General features: G+C 45.1%; 2 protein-coding genes and 1 long non-coding RNA gene across 7 annotated transcripts; 1 reads left to right on the top strand and 2 right to left on the bottom strand.

Annotated features, from left to right (window-relative positions):
- Nucleotides 1-588: 588 nt before the first annotated feature.
- On the bottom strand, nt 589-13560 carry LOC121850537 (N-acetyllactosaminide beta-1,3-N-acetylglucosaminyltransferase 3-like). Of its 5 annotated transcripts, none has more exons than XM_042342676.1 (2): nt 13469-13560; nt 589-2230 (listed from the first exon to the last, which is right to left on the bottom strand). In XM_042342676.1, the coding sequence occupies exon 2, from the start codon at nt 2221-2223 to the stop codon at nt 1090-1092; it is 1134 nt and encodes a 377-aa protein (XP_042198610.1). In that variant the 5' UTR covers nt 2224-2230; nt 13469-13560; the 3' UTR covers nt 589-1089. The 5 variants fall into 5 exon arrangements, with proteins under 5 accessions (XP_042198610.1, XP_042198607.1, XP_042198608.1 ...); XM_042342673.1 differs by lacking the exon at nt 13469-13560 and adding an exon at nt 8960-9255; XM_042342674.1 differs by lacking the exon at nt 13469-13560 and adding an exon at nt 8992-9255.
- Nucleotides 13561-13589: 29 nt separating this feature from the next.
- LOC103181970 (N-acetyllactosaminide beta-1,3-N-acetylglucosaminyltransferase 3) lies at nt 13590-14844 on the bottom strand. Its single transcript, XM_007898792.2, is given in 1 exon segment — nt 13590-14844. A coding segment is annotated over 1 exon segment (1107 nt). The 3' UTR covers nt 13590-13737.
- Nucleotides 14845-17724: 2880 nt separating this feature from the next.
- On the top strand, nt 17725-23325 carry LOC103181971. The gene is made up of 2 exons (XR_488265.2): nt 17725-18857; nt 22945-23325. It is a non-coding gene; the product is annotated as an uncharacterized LOC103181971 (long non-coding RNA).
- The last annotated feature ends 259 nt before the right edge of the window (nt 23326-23584 follow it).

Genomic DNA, 23584 nt, shown 5'->3' with positions numbered 1-23584 from the left:
GAGTTAGCCACAAAACTTTATTGTCTGGTCTTTTGACTCGAACAATGGGAGTTGAGATCCCAACAGTATGCAGATGACAACTGTCCCATCACAGTAAATACACCAAGGGGAGTCTCACATGAAATAATAATTTGGTCACTCAATCCTCGACTGTTTGTGGGACCCTGTTGTGCGCAATTGGCTGCCGCGTTTCCCCCACAAAATTCCCAGTCAATCCACTTTACAGAATATTCTGTGAAGCGCTTTGAGACATCTCGAAGATGTGATAAGGCTCTATATCAAATGTAAGGATTATTATACATTATTACTGAGCAGCAGCAGAGTAGAGGTATGCTGTGCTTTTCAGAGCCATCCACAGACATGAAAAGTGGTATATCAAATGCAAGGATTATTATTATTATGATTATCTAGTGGCGACCATGTATTAAAACCACAGCAGTTCAGGTACTTCTAGTTCGACTGGATGTTGATGGCTCTCTCTTCATTCCAGACTGAAGGAAATTTCCACTAGAAGCTGTCTAGCCATTGCTGAGTGTGCACTGGGATAATGCCCACCTCCCCCTTCTTTATGAAAAATAATCAAGTGGCTTTAAGTTTTCATGATATACTGTATATTTTTTTAAAAAGCAGGGCAATAAGCAATATTTGCTCTCATGTTCCCCAAGTTGTATCATTCGCAGGAGAATGGTGTCTAGAATTAATATACCAACATCCCCTGTATCTCTCTCCCCACCGTATCTCCCCCCAATCCCCTCCCACACACCCCAGCCACGACAGCCCACCCCCTCCCAAAGTCTCACTACTGTACAGATGTAAGACCATTCACAGAGTAAACCTCAGAGATAGAGTCTCAACGAGACTGACAATTAAATGGCAATGTGACAAATCAAGTCAGTACATTGTGGAGGCGAGGAATTCGCAACTATCCCAGTGCAAAACTCACAACTCCCAGTCAATCACTGGTAGAAAAACTCCAACCAATCTCGAGAGGCACCAACGTTCCTTTGAAGCCTCAGGTCCACGGCCGTTAAGGTTGGTTTCTCTGTGTTTAGGAGGTGGAACCGACTTGTTGAGATGGCAGCAGGTCCGCTACGTTGGGGTGTCCTGCGATAGGCTACACTTCAGGTTGGGGTCATGAACTGCTTTCCACATGAGCAACAACTCGTAAGGGCAGAAGCGGTGGACGAGCAGGAGCTCGCGGTAAAAGCAGGGATCAAAGGATATGCGATTCGAAGATGGATCTCTGACACCAGCCGTCCTGAAGCCCATGTGCGACTTCGGGCTCAGTCCAGCCTTTTCCAGGCACATCCCAAAGAACACGTCATCGATGGGATACAGCTCCAGAGTCTGGGAAGCTTTGTAGATGGCTTTGGAGGTGAAGTACGACATGAGTATGCCCCCTCCCGCAACATAAGATGGGTAGGATTTTGAGGTGGTCACTATCTCGGGGATGAAATACTTGCTCCATTTCTCACGTATAGGCCCGCCGCCATAAATGAGGTATCCCACATACAGATGCTTCTGGCCCGACCCAGAGGACAACAGGAACTCCACCATGTTGTCAGTGTTAGCAAAGACGTCATCATCACCGTTGAAGATAAACTGGGCGGATGGGCAGTAATCATCCATCCATTGGAGGAACAGATACTGTTTGAGGGTTAGATTGAAGAAGGAGTCCAGGAAATCCCACTGCAGGATGTCCTGGTGCTCCTTGTTTTCTATTTCCAACAGTTGGTTCGCTTTACCCCGTTCCTGCAGGTTTGGGGTCTGGGCCACGATGAAGATCCTTCGGATTCTTACCCCTTGTATCTCCCGCTCCTTGCCCCACGTCTTCCTCACCATCTCCCTCTGATTATAGTTGAACAGGTTGGATTTTACCACCAGCAACAAGAAGACTTCCTCCCTACATTTGTCAGGAAGGTTGCGGAGCAGTTCAAATGCCCGGCAATGCCTGTATTTCAGATAGTCCTGGATGTGGGCTAGCTGCTCAGAGAAGCCGGGAAGCTGGAGAACGGAGGCATTTACTTTGCAGACGGATCCCGTTTTTGTTATCTTGGCTTTGGTCACGGTAGACTTTGGGAGGAGTACACGCCTGAGGGCAGCCTTTTGAACGTGGCTGTGTGTGGCTGATTCCTTTGGACTGCACAGTAGAAAGAGTATACCAAAAGACCCGACCATCATGAGCAGAATCATTTCAAAGAGTGTCTTGTACAATTTCTTCATTCTTCACCTGAGGAGAATTAAAGGACCACAGTAAACACTTTTTCTTTCTTTCTTTCTTTCTTTCTTTCTTTCTTTCTTTTTCTACTTTTCTTTCTACCTTTCTTTCTACCTTTCTACCTTTCTTTCTACCTTTCTACCTTTCTTTCTACCTTTCTACCTTTCTTTCTACCTTTCTACCTTTCTTTCTACCTTTCTTTCTTTCTACCTACCTTTCTTTCTACCTACCTTTCTTTCTACCTACCTTTCTTTCTACCTACCTTTCTTTCTACCTACCTTTCTTTCTACCTACCTTTCTTTCTACCTACCTTTCTTTCTACCTACCTTTCTTTCTACCTACCTTTCTTTCTACCTACCTTTCTTTCTACCTACCTTTCTTTCTACCTACCTTTCTTTCTACCTACCTTTCTTTCTACCTACCTTTCTTTCTACCTACCTTTCTTTCTACCTACCTTTCTTTCTACCTACCTTTCTTTCTTTCTTTTTCTACTTACCTTTCTACTTACCTTTCTACTTACCTTTCTACTTACCTTTCTATCTACCTTTCTATCTACCTTTCTATCTACCTTTCTATCTACCTTTCTACTTACCTTTCTACTTACCTTTCTATCTACCTTTCTATCTACCTTTCTATCTACCTTTCTTTCTACCTTTTTTCTTTCTTTCTTTCTACCTTTCTTTCTACCTTTCTTTCTACCTTTCTTTCTACCTTTCTTTCTACCTTTCTTTCTACCTTTCTTTCTACCTTTCTTTCTACCTTTCTTTCTACCTTTCTTTCTACCTTTCTATCTTTCTTTTTTTTTTTTTTTCTTTCTTTCTTTCTTTTTTTTTTTTTTTTTTTTTTTTTTTTTTTTTTTTTTTTTCTTTTCTTTCTTTCTACCTTTCTTTCTTTCTACCTTTCTTTCTTTCTACCTTTCTTTCTTTCTACCTTTCTTTCTTTCTACCTTTCTTTCTTTCTACCTTTCTTTCTTTCTTTCTTTCTTTCTTTCTTTCTTTCTTTCTTTCTTTCTTTTCTTTTCTTTCTTTCTCCTTTCTTTCTTTCTTTCTTTCTTTCTTTCTTTCTTTCTTTCTTTCTTTCTTTCTTTCTTTCTTTCTTTCTTTCTTCCTTTCTTTCTTTCTTTCTTTCTTTCTTTCTTTCTTTCTTTCTTTCTTTCTTTCTTTCTTTCTTTCTTTCTTTCTTTCTTTCTTTCTTTCTTCCTTCCTTTCTTCCTTTCTTTCTTTCTTTCTTTCTTTCTTTCTTTCTTTCTTTCTTTCTTTTTCTCTCTCTCTCTCATTCTACCTTTCTTTCTACCTTTCTTTCTACCTTTCTTTCCTTATATAACATGCTTACTTACTTCAAGAGGTGTGCCAAATTCAGAGAATGAGACTAAATGACAGGAATTTAACCCAAAGTGTTATGTTAAGCAACATGATTAGTCCAACCTCCTCTGACCTCCTGTAAAACCTGTTCAGCAAGTGTCTCCTGTTAGTTTGGAAGCTACAAGGAGGGTCAGTCCCAAAAGTTTACAATAATAAAAATAATAATAATAATAATTTGGTCACTCAATCCACAACTGTTTGTGGAACACTGCTGTACTAATTGGCTGCCGCGTTTCGTCCACAAATATATAGTCAATTCACTTTACAGTATATTCTGTGAAGCGCTTTGAGACATTTAGAAGACATGAAAAGCGCTATATCAAATGCAAGGATTATTATTATATCACTTGTCTAATGCAACCAACAGGGGTGGGGTTATTTGTCTCCAGGTTGTGGAGGAACCCCAAACGTTCTTGGTCCCCAGGTCTCCAAGAAATCTTAATATGGTTTGGGGTTCTGTCTAACCATTCAAGTGGATGGCACTATTAGGAAAGAGAAGAGAGTTTCTACCGAGGTGTCCAAGCCTAGAATCTGCCAGTAAAATTTGTCACTGTTTGACCAATTGCTGTGTGCAAATTGGATGCCTACTCCTCCCTACTTGTAGGCAATGTATCAAATGAAAGGACTATTATCATTATTATTACTTATTAACAATAATAATCCTTGCATTTGATATAGCTCCTTATCACTTCTTCAGGACGTGTCAAAGCGCTTCACAGAATATACTGTAAAGTGAATTGACTGTATATTTTTGGGGCAAAACCCGGAGGCCAATTGCGCACAGCAGTGTCCCACAGACAGTCATCGTTCGTGTGACCACATTTTTGCTTTGAAGTGATTAGTACCCCCGGAAAGCTATCTGCCAATCGACTAACAACCGGGTTCCTACTTACGTCTAGGTCAACAGAGGCGTGTGGAGTTAGGAACCTTGCCTAAGGTTCTTGCCCGGAAATTGAAACCAATGTCCTCTAGGTTAAGGCAAAATATGCCAAACCATTTCAGCATTTTCCACAGTTCTTTGGTGACATTTTTTCCAACCACACTTGGAAATAGCCTCCAACATTCACGCAAGTCACAAGCATGATATTACCCACTCTGATGTATATCAGCTCCAGGGAGGAGTGCAAAGTGCTGTATTTTAAATTTTCTTCCACATTTCAAGGACCAGCTTGCGAGGGGAAGAAAGTGCTTTTCAACTTCCCTCTTCTCCTTCCTGTTCTCAAAGGTTATTTTCTGAGCTAGCCTGTATCTCCTCTCTCTGTGAGCAGAGATAGTGCTGATTTGTTGTTATGTGTGATAGTTCTTCACTGCAGAAAAGTACAGTTCCACGTGTATGCAGATGACACCCAATTCTATTTTTCCACCTCTCTTTGCGACCCCCAGTCCCCTGATGTTCTGCCTGTCAGATCTCAGGGGCTGGATGAGCGCAAACTTCCTTCAGCTGAACGTTGACAAGACGGAAGCCATACTCTTTGGCTCTCGTCAATGTCTAAAATCTCACGGCTCTCACCTCCTCCACCTACCCGACCTCCCGCTAAAACTCTCTGAACCCGTATGCCACCTAGGCAGCAGTTTCGACCCCCAATTATCCTTCCTCCCCCACATCCAGTCTCTCACCAGCACTGCCTTCTACCACCTCTGACACATCGCCCGTCTCCGCCAATATCTCTCCCAAAAAGCCGCTTTGGTAATCTTCCTCCCCCTCCCCCGGCTCGGTCCCGGAATCCGTTATCGTAAAGCGCTCTGAGACGCTGTCTGGCGTGGAGGACGCTATATAAATCCAAGTTGTTGTTGTTGCTCAGCTTGTAAGACATCCAACAATGATTCTCTAGTGTCTAGATCTGCTGTAGTCAGCCCGGATGAGTCATAAAATGGCCTGTCAATCATCACCGTGTTCTAGATGACTGCGTGTGTCAAATAAATGTTTCCAGTAGCTATCAATCAAGAACAATCAAGAACCAAAGTTGTCCCACCACTGTTCCAGATCATGTCCTGGGGTGAATATTTTCACCTACTTCTTTCTAGAACACTTTCACTTACGTTTTTTCCCCCGGAGATGTTCCGAATTCAGATCAATAAATAAACTGACCGGTATTTAACCGCCCACCCACAAAGCAATTGTTATATTGCATGAAGTGTCTCAATCTGCTGTGATCCATTGGAGTGTTGATTGAGTGGTTTAGCAAGATAAATTATCTGTTAAAAAGGGGCATTCGTTATGAACCTTTCAGGTATTGGAAGTTTTTGTTTGGAGGCAGTGCTTGCTCCCCATGGTAAGCTTTGGGTGTTTAGCTGGTTAAGACTCCAGCAATATCCTCAATGCACATCAATGCACAAACTCATCACAGAATACTTTTCATCCAGGAATAACGTGCTTACTCTATTCTTAACGCAGTTAAATGGTTTAGAGGAGGAGAAATGTGGCAGAATGTTTTAAGTGAGCAAACAGGTTTTGCAAAACCATCCAAGCTAGTTTTATAATAATCCTATATAGTAATAATCCTTTCATTTGATGTAGCACCTTCTCACGTCTTCGAGACGTCTCAAAGTGCTTCACAGAATAAACTGTAAAGTGAATTGACCGTGTATTTTGTGGGCAAAACGCGGCAGCTGATTGTGCACAGTGACGTCCCACAAACAGTCGTGGATTGAGTGACCAATTTATTATTTTTTTAAAGGGATTATTACCCCTGGAGAAATGATCCATCAATCGACTAACAACCGGGTTCCTACTTACTGCTAGGTAAACAGAGGCGTGCGTTGTAAGGAAACTTGCCTAAGGTTTCACCCTACCAAGAATCAAACCCTTGTCCTCTCGCTTACCAAGCAAGTGTTCTAACCAGTTTCAATATTTTCAATATTATTTAGTGACATTTTTTTGACCACATCCTGTTTGCGTTTTACCAAAACCGTCATTCATGTTTCTCAATCACATTAATTAAAACCCCACACTAATGTGGATCAATGGCAATGAGGAGAAAAGTGGGGAGGGGGGAGGGTGTGTAGGGGGGAGTGGGGAGAAGGAGGCAGGGGAAGAGCAAACAAAATTAATAATTGTCACAATGCAAAGCCCTGAACTATTGTATTATGAGTCATCGTTTTCTGTGAGTTGGCAAGCACTCTGGGGTGCTGTTATTGTTAAGGCTTCCAGTTGCTAGTTGACTAGCAGATCGCTTTTCCAGGTGTAATAATCCCTTCGAAAAAATAATAATAATTTGGTCACTCAATCCACGACTGTTTGTGGGACACTGCTATGCTAAGGGTTATTATTATTAACTCCTGCATGAGATGCTAGAAAATATCTTCTCAGTTTGTAAGCCACCTGGCAATATTTATCTAGATTAATCCCTGAGATATTATCTTCGGTGAAGTGCCACTTGTAGTTATTAGTTCTAGTGAAAGGTTAATAAAAAACTGGTTTATAATCTTTAGATTAATGGCAGCCCTGGACGCTAGACCCCAGCGGAAGAATACAATGCAAAGCATTATAGTCTTAAATTAAAGCTAAACCTGGTACAATTGAGATAAGAGATCATTTGCTTACATTGCTGTGAGATTGTGGAATTCTCTGATACACAAAGCCACATAGACAATTGTGTTATTTGAAAAGGGGACAGAGAATTGCAAATTGTTTTTTTGGTCAGCAGGGTGTCTGCCGATGATCCAGGCTGTCTGTGCGAAGTGTCAAATCCAAAGAGATAGGACCGAAAAATAATAGAAACAGAGAAAGAACATAAGAACATTAGGAGCAGGAATACTCAACCTCTGCTCATACATCAACCACCTCATCCCAGGAACCAACCTAGTGAACCTACATTGCACCCCCTCTAAAGCGAGTTTATCCTTTCTTACAAAAAGTAGAGGGAACCAAGAAGCCAATGTTAGTGAGCAACTTAGGAAAATTAACATCAGTAAAGAATTAGTACTAGAGAAACTGTTGAGATTAAAAAATGACAAATCCCCTGGACCTGATGGCCTGCGTCTTCAGGTTTTAAAAGAGGTGGTTGTAGAGATAGCAGATGCTTTGTTTTTGATCTTGCAAAATTGATCTTGGATTCTGGAATGGTTCCCATTGATTGGAAGGTCGCAAACGTAACACCACTATTTAGGAAGGGTGGGAGAGAGAAGATGGCGAATTATAGACCAGTCAGTCTGACATCGGTGGTAGGGAAAATTCTAGAATCCTTAATTAGGGACATTGTAGTGGGATACTTAGGACCATAATATGATTAGGCAGAGTCAACATGGCTTTACAAAAGGGAAGTCATGCTTAACAAATCCTTTAGAGTTTTTTGAGGATGTAACTAGCAGATTAGATAGGGGGGGAAACCAGTAGTGTACTATATTTAGATTTTCAGAAGGCATTCGACAAGGTGCCACATAAAAGGCTGCTACACAAGATTAGGGCACATGGAACTAAAGGCAATGTATTAGCATGGATCGAAGAGTGGCTAACGGGAAGAAAACAGAGAGTAGGGATAAACGGGTCCTTCTCAGATTGGTGGGATGTGACGAGTGGAGTGCCACAAGGATCAGTGCTTGGGCCTCAAATATTTACAATCTATATCAATCTAGAAAAGGACATAGAACTTAAAATATCTAAATTTGCAGATGATACTAAGCTAGGTGGGAGAGTAAGCTTTGAGGATGACAATATTCCAGGTGCGATCTCACCAAGGCTCTATACAATTGCAGCAAAACTTTGCTACTCGTGTACTCTAACTCCTTTTCAATAAGTGCTGACATGCTATTAGCCTTTCTAATTGCTTGCTGTACCTGCATTCTAACTTTCTGTGATTGGTGTACAAGGACACCTAAATCCCTCTGAATACTGACACGACCTAACCTCTCCCCATCTAGAAAATAATCTGCTTTTCTATTTTTTCTACCAAACTTCACACAGAAACAGATAAATCCAGATAGAAGAGAGAGAGAGAGATGTATAGACAGAGACAAGGCAAGAGAGAGATAAGATATATACACACAGAGAAAGTCAGACCAGCAACTTGCATTTATATAGTGCCCCTCAGGGAGGATAGAATCCCAGAGCTTCTCTTTCTGCTGTCTGTTCACCGAGCAGACAAACAGGTAGATAGAGATAGGGTGACTGAGAGAGAGTCAGCGAAAGACATCAGAAAAGAATGAACGACGGAGACAGCAACACTGAGTGGAGTAAGAAAACAGACCACCAATAAGTTTTTACAAAATGGCAATCAAGCTACACCCAGAGCAGAAACATAAAATGATAATGGGAAGGACTCTTAATACACAGATTCTGATTATTATTACATTATCATTGCCGGACTCCGGTTGCCTGCAACAAGTCGTTTAGAAAAATTAGAAATTTGCGGCCAAGGTCGATTAAGGAAAGAGAACATACCCGGTGCCAAGTGTAGGTAATTATGCGATTACCTTTCAGTATCAGAAAACTGGAAAGCTCTCTCTGAGAACTGGATAATGGGACACAACGAGCGCTCCACTCCGCAGTTGGCTTGTCGACAGAAACAGTCAATTTGCTGGCACCGGCACGATAAACCTTAAACTCTAGCTGATTGAAAGCGGCTGAAAACAATCGCTAGCCACAAGGATTGTAATCTGTCGGATCTCGTAGCCTCCACTTTAACTCGCAACCAGCATACCTGTGAGGCAAATCTGCAGAAAGCAGCAGAGGTAGCTGTTGCGTTAACCCTTTCTGTTCAGGAGCAGGAAGCTCAAAATAATTTTTAAGCCATAAGGATACTTGCACATTTGTTAAACGTGTTGTTGTTTTTTTGTTCTCTCGCCAGTGAGGCTCAGAATTCCAGCCTGTGGGAGCGGATTGTCAACATCGACGACAACTTGCATTCGTACATCTCCCCGTTCGCGTGGGATAACGTTTCGGAGCGCTGGGCAGTGGTCGGGTCAGACGACAAGAAGAGGGAGAATCGGGAAGACGACCGGATGCAGTCGAAGAGGCAGGTTTTTAGTGGGATTTGAAGATGGCGAATTCGACTTTTAAAAAAAATTGCCTCCTTCAAGATCCTCCTCTTCGCCTGAGCCTCCTATTCCCTCCTGATCACAAACCCCAATTCAGGTCCAAATCGCTGACGCTCCAGCCTGGGATGTCCTTCTGACGTGAAAGCCGCTATACAAATGCAATTTGTTGTTGTTGGTTTTGTTGTGGGTGGACCTCGGTCTTCTTTCCGCTTCCTTAAAGCCCAGGCGCGTTCCGATAAGCGCACCTGGTTTAAATCAAATCTAACTGTCCACCGGCAGATTTGGCTGGACCATGTCAAATCCTACCACTCCGCTCTCACCTCCACTAAATCGTCGTTCTACTCCTAGACAATCTTGGAGGCTAAGGACAACCCCAGGCTCCTCTTCACCACCACGAACCGACTCCTCCACCCACCCTCTCACGCCTCACCTCAAATGACAACTGCGAGACGATACTAGACTTCCTCGAATCCAAAGTCAAGGGAATCTGCTCAGCTGCCTCTGGCACTGCAACTGTTACCCCTTCCCCATCTCCCCCTCCCAGCCCCTACCCACCCCTCCCTTCACACCTTTGAACCTATCTTCCCCTCCGCTCTCACCACCACCATAACCCGTATGAAACCCACCACCTTGCTAAGCCAGACTTCCTGCCGACGTGACAGGTGCTATACAAACGCAAGTTGTTGTTGTTTGTTTCTTTCCCCCGGGAGAAAAACCCCTGAGATAGACCGAGAGCAACAGAGAAAAAATGGGATTCATCCTCAGGTCCTACAAGGTGAGGACGTGACGCAGGTCAGGATTCAGGATTGAGTGACTAGAACTCGTGGTTAAGTAACATGGGGGGGGATCGCATCCCGGAGCGCTTGACAGTGGCGGAGTCTGACCCCGAGCCAGGGGGAGGGGTGAGGTGACCGTAAGCACTACCCCCCACCTCCTCTCCTTAAATTGATGTGATCACACAGTGTACCGGGTAGAGGTGTGTTGCCCTGATGGAGTGGAGGCAAACAGCAGAAGCTACACGGTGTTGTGATAGACACTGCACATGACTACCACTCTGCCACCCTCCATTTCTGTCTCTGTCTCTCTCTCTCTCCCTCTCTCTCACTCACTTTCTCCCAGCGAGGCATGGAGAGGAGTGAGGCAAGAGGGTCTCCTGGCTCCGAGGTGATGTGTCGGAATCGATCCCACCCTCTGCAGCGGTCTCCAGTCTGGTTCCTGAGGCAGGCGGGTCCACAGTATTCCAGGGCGACTCTAGCGCAATCCAGCTCATGACTCATCAATCAACAGATACGATGCTCTCACTGACAAACTATGTTGTTTTACCTACTTAGATTCCAGTTAGCTCAGTTTGCCCAAGCCTTTGTACGAGAAATAATCAATTACATTTTCTAACAATCCTTCCCTTTTGTCTTCCTCCCTTCTTTCTTCTCTCCTTCTGCGCCTCTCCCCTCTCTTTACTCTCTGCTTATTTTCTCTTTCCCCAATTCCTAACATTACCCACTCTCTCTCTCTCTCGTTCTCTCGCTGACCCGCGCCCCTCCCCCCCAAAAAAAGGTTTAATGGTCTGGATAAGATCCCCCTCTATCTCTTCAGTGACTGTGTGCCTGTGGGTCTGTACATAGTGTATCGCAGTCAACACAATGTCCTGGCTGCTCATTTCAATCTGAGTTTCTAGTCAGGACTCTACAAACCCAAACCAGTTGCGTCATTTTCAATTTACAAAAACAAGGGTCCTTGAATAAGTGCAATAGATGATGGTCAATGCTTTATTTTAAGGATGGAACCAGCAGCAGGACAGGGCTCAAGAAACACTTGTGCTCTTAACATTAAGTCACCGCATCGCCTGCTAATTTCACAACTCGTCCCTCCCGGCTCAGACGATCCCTTTGCTCCTCTGGAACTTTCCCCTCCTCTATCACCGCTCCAATCTTTCCCTCAAACTTCTCCTTATCTACTGCTCCCCCCTCTCTCTCTCGCCTGCCTCGGAGTTATCTGAACTCCTTCCCCTCTGGGCGTCCTCCTGCAATGATCTATCCTCCTCAGTCAAACTTCTCCACAGCTCCCTCCTCCACTCTCAATTCCCTCGCTCCCCTCTCTTCCTGAACTGTCTCCTACTCACGCAAATCACCCTGGTACACCAGCCACCTCCGCTCCCTTAAAGCCCAGGCACGTGTCAAATCCTACCACTCTGCCCTCGCCTCCCCTAAATCATTGTTCTACTCCAAGGACAACCCCAGGCTCCTCTTCTCCATCACAAACCGACTCCTCCGGCCACTCTCTCACGCCTCACCCATCCTCACCTCAAATGCCAACTGCGAGGCGAAGCTGGACTTACTCGAATCCAAAGTCAAGGGAATCTGCTCAGCTGCCTCTGCCAATGCAACTGCTACCCCCTCCCCATCTCCCCCTCCAACCCCAGCCCCTACCCACCCCTCCCTCCACACCTTTGAACCTATCTTCCCCTCCGCTCTCACCACCACCATAACCCGTATGAAACCCACCACCTTGCTAAGCCAGTCTGGAACCTTGGGGTCTTGTTTGACCCTTAACTATCCTTTCTACCCCACATCTGCGCCATGACCCGATCTGTCTTCCCCCACCTCTGCAACGTCGCCCGACTCCGACATTGTCTCACACCACAGGCTGCTGAAACCCTCATACACGCTTTCATTGCACTGAGGCTCGACTATGCAAACTCCCTGCTTGTCAGCCTTCCCAACTCCTCCCTCCATAGGCTGCAGATCATCCAGAACTCTGCAGTCTGTGTCCTCTCCCGCACCAGGCTCCGCGACCCTATCACCCCCATCCTTACCCGACTCCACTGGCTTCCCATCACACAGAGAATACAGTTCAAGATCCTGGTCCTCACCTTCAAAGCCCTCCACAGTCTTGCTCCCCCTGACCTCTCCGACCATCTAACCCCCCTACCACCCTATTCTCTCCCTCCGCTCAGGTGGCTCTGACCTGCTTCACGTCCCCCACCTCACTCATCCCACTATCAGCGGGTAAGCCTTCCACCACTCTGCACCCACCCTCTGCAACTCCATCCCGCAGTCCCTCCATCTCACCCCTCCCTCACCACCTTCAAGACCCACCTCAAGACCCTCCTCTTCGACCGTGCTTTCGATCTCCCCCTGCCCTCCCCGCTCCCTCCCGACCCTCAGCTCGGGTCCGTAACTCTGTCTGTCCAGCGCCTTGGGACATCCTCCCAACATGAAAGGCGCTGTAACACATGTAATTTGGTTGTTGTTGTTGTTCGTGCGACACCGCTGTACGCAAACTGGCTGCCGCGTTTCGCTCACAAGATATAGTCAATCCAATTTACAGTGTATCCCGGGAAGCTCTTTGAAACGTCTCAACGAAATGATGGGGCGCTATCTCAAATGCAAGGATTATTATTATTGTTACGTAATCCGAACGGCGGCGCCTGTGACAACGCAACAACGCTCCCCTCAGTGTCGCACCGGTGGGTCAGCGCAGACTGTGAGATGAGAGTCACAAGGAGGGTTCGAATTCAGAGAATAACAAGTGACTGCTTTACTGTAACAGTACAGAGACCTGCGTTCAATTTCCCCCTGCGGGGGGTGGGGGTGGGGAGGGGGGGGTTAGCTTGTTGCGACCCCCAATAGTATAACCAGGTAACTGCATGGAAGACCATAAAAGTTAATCCCAAGAAAATGATATAAAATTGTTTTAGAGCCACATCTGTGGCCTCACGACATTTAATCAACACTCACAGGGATTCAAAGGATCTGCCTAAGTCATTTAACATCATGTTGAGAGTTCTTCATAAGAACATAAGAATTTGCTAGAAGAAAGAAGAAAAAAAGGATAGAAAATGAACTATTTTACATTCTAATTGTGCACAACAGTGAATCCAACCAAACTGCCCCAGGAAGAACATGACACTTACAAAGATTTACAAAGATTGATTTGCTGGAGCCCCATTCGCTATAACCTTCCTGGCTGTCACGTTTCGCACTCAAGATACGCAGTCAATTCGCTTCACAGTACATTCTGTGAGGGGCTTTGAGCTGTTCTCGAAGATGTGACGAGGTGGTATATGAAAAGCAAGAATTATTAGCTCACAACTCCCAATCACGGATAGAAAACCGCCAAAAGTGATTTTGACAGGCACGAAAGTTCATTTAAAGCTTCAGGTCAAGAAACAGTGAGGTGGCTTCATGGATGGGGTTGATGGCCACACTTCAGGTTGGGGTTGTTGACAGCATCCCACATGAGCAGCAACTCGAGAGGCAGGTAGCGGTGGACTAACATGAGCTTGCGTAAAATGCAGGGCTGTTCAGTTTTGCCTTTGCGTAACAGGTCATTGATGCCAAGCGTCCTGAACCCATCATGTGACTTTGGGCTCAGTCCAGCCTTTTCCAGGCACATCCCAAGGAACGCATCATCGATAGGGAATAACTGCAGAGTCTGGGAAGCGTTGTAGATGGCATTGGCAGAGTAGGAAGACATGAGGATGCCCCCTCCCCCAATATAAGGCGCGTAGATATTTGAGGTGGACAATATCAAGGGGATATAGTACTTGCTCCGTTTGTCACGTACCAGCTTGTTGCCTTCAAAGAGGTATCCCACATACAGATGCTTCTGTGCCGACGCAGAGAACAACAGGAACTCCACCATGTTGTCAGTGTTAGCAAAGACGTCATCATCACCGTTGAAGATAAACTGGGCGGATGGGCAGTAATTATCCATCCACTGGAGGAACAGATACTGTTTGAGGGTTAGATTGAAGAAGGAGTCCAGGAAATCCCACTGCAGGATGTCCTGGTGCTCCTTGCTTTCTATTTCCAACAGTTGGTTCGCTTTACCCTGTTCCTGCACATCTGGGGTCTGGGCCACGATGAAGATCCTTCAGATTCTTACCCCTTGTACCTCCCGCTCCTTGCCCCACGTCTTCCGCACCATCTCCCTCCGATCATAGTTGAACGGGTTGGATTTTACCACCAGCAACAAGAAGACGTCCTCCTTACATTTGTCAGGAAGGTTGTGGAGCAGTTCAAATTCCCGGCAATGCCTGTATTTCATAAAGTTCTGGAGCTGGGCTGGTTCCTTAGAGAAGTCGGGAAGCTGGAGAACGGAGGTATTTACTTTGCAGATGGACCTTACTCTTGTCGTCTTGTATTTGCTCTGGGTGTATTTTGGGTGCCACACAGGGCTCAGGCAAGATTCTGAAATGCTATAGCTCCCAATGAAAAACAGTACAAAGATTAAACCCAGAGTCAAAGTGACAAGGAACAGAAAGACTAACCTGCTGCAATTAGGCATTCTCAATCTGAGGAGAGAGGAAGAGGGACAATAATGGTAATTAAAATAGCACATCTACAACTAATCACTCTTTTCACTCGATTATTTTCGGTTGTTGCTCTGGATTCTGAGAAGCAAATAAAGTGGCTGGATTTCAACACAAGGCAATCCTTGTATTGCAGCTGTTGCCCAGAATGTTCTATTCACTTGTCAAACCAGTTGATCTCGAAATTTTGCATTCAGCAATAAATTTACATTTGAATGGCGCCTGTTTGAACTGAACAGGATCTTGAACTGTATCTTCTGTGAGATGGGAAGTCAGTGGAGTTGGGGCGAGGATGGGGGTGATAGGGTCATGGAGCCTAGTGCGGGTTTGTGGAGTCCTGTAGCTCAGTGGTTAGAGCACTCGCTTTGCAAGCGAGAGACCTGAGTTCAATTCCCGGCAGGTCAGGGCGAAACCTTGGGCAAGTTTCCTTACTCCACACAGAGCCTAATAATAATCCCTCCAAAACCAATAATAAATTGGTCATTTTCAATCTACGACTGTTTGTGGGACATTGCTGCGCGCAATTGGCTGCGCAAAATACACAGTCAATTCACTTCAGAGTATATTCTGTGAAGTGCTTTGAGACATATTGAAGATGTGATAAGGCGCTATATCAAAGGCAAGAATTATTATTACTATCCCACCTATACACGGAAATTCCAAAGGTGTTTGTTTGTTAGGGAAGGCAGAGCTTTACTACAATGGTACTATGAAAAATCTAGGCATTTTCTACCAGAAAATATACTCGCAACCTCTGTGTTTGTGAACTTTATATTGTAAAGTGAATTGACTGTATATTTCGGGGCGGAACACATGTCAACATTACGATAATTCTCAATATTACTACTAATTAAGGCAAACTATCTTGTCATAGAATTACATGGAATACACGGCACAGAAACAGGTCATTCGGCCCAATTGGTCATGTTTATGTTCCACATGAGCCTCCTGCTGACCTTCCTCAACTAAACCTATCAGCATAACTTTCTATTCCTTTCTCCCTCATGTACTAATTTATTTTCTTTGGTGACATTTTTCTACCACACATATTCACACTAACTCACATTGACTTAGATCAGTATCAACGAAGAAGGAGTGGTAAGTGGGAAGAGGACAAGTGAAGGCAACTAGTAATCGTGGCGTCCTGTAGCTCAGTGGTTAGAGCACTCGCTTTGCAAGTGAGAGACCTGAGTTCAATTCCAGGCAGAGGGCGAAACCTTGGGCAAGTTTCCTTACTCCACACAGAGCCTAATAATAATCCCTTCAAAAAAAAACCAAAAACAATAATTAATTGGTCATTTTCAATCTATGACTGTTTGTGGGACACTGCTGTGCGCAATTGGCTGCCGCGTTCGCCCACAAATATACAGTCAATTCACTTTGCAGTATGTTCTGTGAAGCGCTTTGGGACGTCCTCCCGACGTGAAAAGCGCTATATCAAATGCAAGGATTATTATTATTATTATTATTATTACCTCCTCTATGCTTTACTACTAATAATTAGAATCCTTACAGTTGATATAGCGCCTTATCACGTTGTTGAGATGTCTCAAAGCACTTCACAGGATATACTGTAAAATGAATTGACTGTATATTAGGATTCATCTCTCCAACCGCATCGCTGGTCAACCCCATGCTCCCCTTTGCTTGACATCCAACCCTGCCACACTGCAGTGCTCTGAGATGCTATTCCGTGTGAAGGGCACTATAGAAATGGAAACGCTAGGCTGAACTCTACCTCACCAAGAGAAGTATAAGAGGAAGACAGACAAAGGAGCAGAATAATCCCTTCAAAGGTTTATTTTCCATTCCAAAAATGCACAAATCCAACCTTCACCAGACATGGTATAGGAATTACAAAGATTTATACGCTGGTGAATCCATAGAGGAAGCAAGAATTAATACATCTCAGCTTTGTGAGATCTGGGTTAACAAATAAACAAAGTATTGTTAGAATATGATATATGTAATGAAACACTTCAAGGCAGAGCTGAATAAAATTGTAAAGGTTAAGTTGTTAATTTTGTTTATATGAATCAAAATGGCGGATAATACCATTTTGTACTCGAACCATCACTCAGCATCTGTTAATAACATAAGTTATTTTTGTCTGGTTAAGAAGAAATGGTCAACATGAAATGTTGAATTAAGACAATCATTGGCCTTGGGAGGATACAAGCTGTCTTGCAATCAAAATGCCCGGTTCTTGGGCTAAACAGAAGTAACAGAGCGCTTGACTCTTTGCCCAGTTGCAAAAGGCCTACGTGCCTGATAATTGGATAAACAAAAAGGTATAAAGTTGAAAGATTGTTGACATAAAGCAGCAGAATCAGCAGGGAACCAGGCACACAGGGGCGGAGGGCCAAAGCTCGCTGACTGCTCCAGGACCGGGTAGTGTATGTTGCACGTATTCTTGCTGTGCTTACATTTGAATCAACTGAGTTAGCCACAAAACTTTATTGTCTGGTCTTTTGACTCGGGAGTTGAGATCCCAACAAATTGGCAACCGCGGCAGACAAGTGACTAACTAAATTATTCAATATGACGAGGGCATGGGAAAAGTACGAGGAGAAGATTAAAGGTTCTGTAAAAGGCAATGGAATGGGTATAGTGAGTGCACAAGACCCTTATACTCAAGCCCGAGAAAGGGTTGAGAAAGAGATGCAAGCGGGATGCCTTAAGGAAGAAGGCGTCAAAAATGAGAAGAATGAAACATTAAACAAATGTAATAATAATAATAATAATAATAATAATCCTTGCATTTGATATAGCGCTTTTCACGTCGGGAGGACGTCCCAAAGCGCTTCACAGAACACACTGTAAAGTGAATTGACTGTATATTTGTGGGCGAACGCGGCAGCCAATTGCGCACAGCAGTGTCCCACAAACAGTCGTAGCTTGATTCTGACAGGCCCTGCCAAGCGACAAAAGGCAACCCTCAAGAATAGCAACTGATGAGCAAGTTGTTTAAACGAGAGGACTTAAACTAGGATACTAATAAGAAATAACCAGTCACATAAAAGGAATACAGTAATGATCCCACATAATAAAATAATAAGCACCAGATAAAGCCCTAAACTGATCAATCTCCTATCTTAGACAGGACAAAGGGAAGACCATGGGGAGACTCAGTCAGGTTGGCACCAAGCCAAATGATTGATCAACGTGAGTACGTGACTGTATCAGGAAGGGGTAGAGGGGCCATAGGAAGGACACTTGAAGAAAGGGTATAACTATCACACCTCTAGGTTAGAAGAACAGGAAGGCTCCAGAGAGAGAGAGAGAGAGAGACCAGTTTGGAGAGTTCCCTTTAAGAATCACAAGGAAGATTTTCCGTGACGTTGTAATATGTTAATACATGTTGTGTTCACTCTGTTCATAATAAACCTTGCTACACCATATTTGGATTGTCGAGTCAAATTTTGGGCTGTGGGATCGGAAATCCAAACAATACCAAGAAACTGTAAGAGAGTTGAGGGGTCGGGTACAAGAGAATTGCTGAATTGAACTGTCGTGTGGGGGAGCAGCAGGCTGTTGTTAACTTGGCAAAGGGCAGCTAAAGAAGAACAGAAAGAAAGAGAAAGGGAAAGTGAGAGCAAAGGATCAGCAGATTAGTCGATTGCAGAAGGAGCTGAGTGACCCTCGAGGGGTGCCAGGAGAAGAATTAAAATAAATCGGGACGGGAACCGACGATCATACTAGATGCCAGGCTCAGATCAAAGATTTGCAGCGTAAGCTAGGGCAACGTCAGGCAGTCATAGTTGCAGTAACGAGAGGAGATAATGATTATGATGTAGGGCGGGATAGCCTGGAGGATAAGGCGGCCAATTATCGCGAGGATACGCCAAACTACTGTTGGGGGGCAACCCGATTAAGCCTCAATGCCCGGGCCACCGAAAGATAGAAGTGGTATATCGAAATGCCCGCACTAACCCCATAACGCATGCCGTAACAGCCCTGTATGAGGAGGAAAGACCCATTAACCATGGTGAGTGCCAGGCATTAGTACAGGCGATTTCTATGATTACTGATGAAAGAAGCCCTCTTGAATTACAAAATACGCGGGACTACTTTGTCGCTACTCACCCAGAATTGTCCGCCTCTAATTGCAAACGAGCGCTCCTAACTGCCTTCAATGCCTAACATTAAAGGACAGTTGCAAGCGGCTACTCGGTTGCCTGCCGCCACCCAACACGAACAACAACAACAACAAGATTACATTTGTATAGCGCCTTTCATGTCGGGAGGACGTCCCAAGGCGCTGGACAATGTACAGCATTGCAGACCCGAGCTGGGATCNGGGGGGGGAGAAGAGAGGGGAGGGGAAGGGGGGAGGTGGCCGATGGCATGGTCGAAGAGGAAGGTCTTGAGGCGGGACTTGAAGGAGGCTAAGGAGGGGGTGAGGCGGAGTGACTGGGGGATGGAATTCCAGAGGTTGGGGGCAGAGTGACTGAAGGTTCTCCCGCCAATAGTGGGGCGGGTGGGTCAGGGGACATAGAGCAAGTCGGAGCCAGTTGAGCGGAGGGAGTGGGAGGGTTGATAGGGGGTTAGGAAGTCGCAGAAGTAGGGTGGGGCGAGGCCATGGAGGGTTTTGTAGGTGAGGACGGGCGAGAATGGGGGAGATGGGGTCACGGAGTTTGGTGCGGGAGAGGACATGGGCTGCAGAGTTGTGGATTATCTGCAGTCTATGGAGGGAGGAGTCGGGAAGGCCGACAAGCAGGACGTTTGCATAGACGAGCTTGGATGTGATGAAGGCATGAACAAGAGTTTCAGCGGTCTGAGGGGTGAGGAAGTGGCGGAGAAGTTCTAAATGACATTCTAAATGTGCTGGCGCTGAATAATTTGAATGTCATGGATCAGGTACATCAATGCACCCCAAAGAAGGGGTGAAACAACTCAAATGTTTGAGGCTTGCCTCCATCAGACTTACGAACTGTCCCAGCAAAATGCACAGGTGGGCATGACATTCCGAGACTCCCGCCAATATAAGCGAACCTTTTTGGATAAGCTGAGTGAAAAGACTAAAACCGCGCTTGGGGTCTTGGCCTCAGTGTCCACTAAGACCCTTTGGGATGAGTTGTTGGTTAAAGTCTGTCAGGCTGATAAACTAGGTTAGGCGCTGTGAAGTGCAGGTGAAAAAGCAAGTGTGTGAGGTGGAGGACCCCTCACACTCTAACTGAAAGTCAAATAGAGCGGGTTTTGGCCGCGGACGTGGTCGACGAAACGGCACCGGGTTCCGGCGCGCTGACGCTGGACAAGGGACCAGTGATTGCGCCTGTTACCATTGCGGACGGGATGGACACTAGTCCAGGGATTATCCTGATCAGCCAACAGGTGGCTCCAAACGCCCAGACCCGTTACAAGATACATTGGAAAAACTTGTGGTGTTATTAACTGCCAAGCAGGTTACGCGGGGGGGAGCTCTACTCGTCAGGTGGCAGAAGTTAATTCCACCACCCCTTACGCTCCTCCAACGGAGGTGCCACATTGACAGGATCTGGGGCCCTGCGAGCCCGAGCTCGGGATGCATTAAGTTCCTCCCAACTCGGGATAATCGTCCTTGTATCATCGTTCGCGTACAAAGGGGCCCCTCAGCAATTGCTCTTGGTTGACTCTGAGGCGAATGTCACCATTTCACAAACCCCTGAACCTCAAAAACTATCCAGGAACCAAGGGGGAAATGGGAATCTTTAAGTGGGTTTAATGGGGGCGACTCAGAATGCGATGCAATTAAGCCAGGTTCATTTAATGGCTGGAAACATCCAGATGTGTTTGCGAGATGTGGTGGCAATGCCTATGCCTAATGGTCGAGGTCTGTTTGGGTCTGATGCTATGTGCCAATACGCAGTTACTGTAGATTATGCTAACGAATGCCTTTGGGTGCGAGGCAATAATGCAGGTTATGGCCCACACGTGATATCTGATGTATTGTCTGTCGTCGCGGTAAAAAAGCCTGAGTCTTACCCTCCACCCGAACACACAGACTTGGAGGTGCAGCAAGTGTTGGCTGATAATCTAAGTGCGATCACCCGCCATAAATATGACTGTGGCCTTCTAAAGGGGGACAAAGGCATTAACAGACCGTCCCAGGGGACAGCTAAGCAGCATCCTATCCCCATCGAAAGTCATCCCGATGTGGAGGACACTATTTCCTCTTTATTAGAGCAAGGGGTGATCCGAGAAGGCACTTTCACCACCAACTCCTCTACTTGGCCTGACGGCAGTTGGTGTCTTACTATCGATTACCGTAAATTGAATGCTATCGCTCCGGCTTCCTCCCCGGTGGTGAGTGATTCTCCCACTCTCTGGTCCCAAGTACCCAAAGGGTGGAGGAGGGGGGGGTCGCTGGTTTTCCACCTTAGATATTTCAAATGGTTTCTGGAGCATTCCCATCCAAAAAGAAGGCCAATACAAATTTACATTCACTTTCCAAGACCGCCAGTACCCCTGGGTTAGGTTACCTCAGGGGTTCCATAACTCTCCATAACTGTTTTCCCCAAGTGAATGACTGAAGTCCTTAGACCCTGCAAAAGTCCAGAGGTTTTACAATACATTGATGACATTTTGATTGTTACCGAAACTAAAGAGGAACACCTCAGGGCTCAGATGGTACCTGACGGGAAGGCCCTCACCCATCGATCCCTCCTGGCGACGATTTGGAAGACTCTCCAGGATAGACAGACACCCTTATGTCTGTCCAAAGTGAAGGGACATTCCAAAATAGACTCCAAACACATAAGGGAAAATACACAGGCGGACCACACCACCAACTGATCTATATCAAGTGATGGCGGTCCAAAGACAAAAAATGACTACCGATGATCTCGTCTCAATCCAGAATCATTGGGAGCCCTACTGTAATGTTAAAGCATGGCATGATCAGAATTGCCCTCTGCCACAACCTACCTCATGGGCTACCTCACAACGAGTGTTTCGGGACCGGACATGTCTTGATGTATGCAGGCGCCGTAGACAAGCCTTTGGTTGTGTATGTACCATCCGCCCTTTTCGGAGGATTTATTCCATCTGTTCCACACTCACCCAACAGGTGGCCACATGTCAACCGATTCCACTACTGCAAAGATTCTTACCACTGCATGGTGGCCTGCAGTCAATTAGATGTGGCCCAACCACCCAACGATGTCTTGTGTGCCTTCAACACAACCCAGGTCCCTCATTCAATAGGGCTGTCCTTTCAGCTCCTCCTCCTGACGGTCCTTGGGCACACCTCCAAATTGACTATATAAGCCCCTTACCCCAAGTACAAGGTGAATACAAATACTGCTTAGTTGTACTGGATAAATTCACCAAATGGATCAAAGCGTTCCCCACTCACATTAACACAGCCCTATATGCGGCCAAGGTACTACTTTGTGAGGTGATCTGCAGGTGGGGACTGCCTGTACAGGCAGATAGTGATCAGGGGTCACATCTTACAGGATGAATCTTTACTGAATTGCAACATATGCTGGGAATAGCACAGAAATTCCATATTGCCCACCACCCTCAATCGTCAGGAGTGGTGGAAAGGGGAAACAGGTCCCTTAAAATGTTATTGAAAAAGTATTGTGCGGATCCCACAAAATGGGCTCAGATGTTACCAATGTGTTGGATGGTCTTAGGGGCCATGCCCCATTCCACTATCGGAATATCCCCGCACCAGGCAATGACAGGCAGGGTAATGCGCATTCTGGGCCATAGTATCATACCTACCTGCACCCCTCTGACACTTGGAGTAGTTAGTGAAAATTGGGTGACGAAAATACAATACCTTTGTAGCCACTAACACGGGAAAATCTACAGTACAAACGAAAAAGCATTTTGACAAAACAGTAAAAACGTTTGAATATCAAATTGGGAATAACGTAATGGTTCGGGATTATGGCAACAAAGGTGGGCCATTCGATCCTAAATGGAAAGGGCCATTTCCCATCATTGACAAAGCCAATCCATCGGTATATTTGATACAATTTCCTCTAAAAAAGGAAATGGGAAAATTGGACGATGGCATCATATTAATCAATTGAAAACTGCTAAGGAATAATTAAAGATACTGTGCTTGATTTATTTTGCAGAAGCTGAAGGCGCAAAAGACCAAGAACGTGAAAGAATTATTGCGGTTCCTGTGGATCGGACACCTTTTCTGGCTTCATGGACGAAAACAAATCCTGACATCAATAGATGGGCGTCATATTGATTACTTTATTCTCGTATGCCTTTGTAATTGCTCATCTTATTGTACTACTTATCTTACTGATTGCTTTAACCTACCTTCGCCCCTTTACTACTAAGATGCAGTCTAAACTTCAATGTTATGAACTTGCCGCCTTGCGAAAAAACATAGCCATGTGTGAGGGATCAAGAAGGATCTTTCTCCCTCAAGGTGGGGACTGTTAGAATATGATATATGTAATGAAACACTTCAAGGCAGAGCTGAATAAAATTGTAAAGGTTAAGTTGTTAATTTTGTTTATATGAATCAAAATGGCGGATAATACCATTTTGTACTTGAATCATCACTCAGCATCTGTTAATAACATAAGTTATTTTTGTCTGGTTAAGAAGAAATGGTCAATATGAAATGTTGAAGTAAGACAATCATTGGCCTTGGGAGGATACAAGCTGTTTTGCAATCAAAATGCCCGGTTCTTGGGCTAAACAGAAGTAACAGAGCGCTTGACTCTTTGCCCAGTTGCAAAAGGCCTACGTGCCTGA

Source organism: Callorhinchus milii, unplaced genomic scaffold (assembly GCF_018977255.1).
Source record: "Callorhinchus milii isolate IMCB2004 unplaced genomic scaffold, IMCB_Cmil_1.0 Scaffold21, whole genome shotgun sequence".
In the NCBI taxonomy this organism is placed as follows: domain Eukaryota; kingdom Metazoa; phylum Chordata; class Chondrichthyes; order Chimaeriformes; family Callorhinchidae; genus Callorhinchus; species Callorhinchus milii.
Note: the sequence above shows the minus strand (reverse complement) of the source record. Positions and strands in the feature narration are given on the sequence as shown.

What these genes read in the sequence shown, in the direction of transcription:
- LOC121850537 (XM_042342676.1), bottom strand. Translation starts at nt 2,223, where the DNA reads ATGAAGAAATTGTACAAGACACTCTTTGAAATGATTCTGCTCATGATG.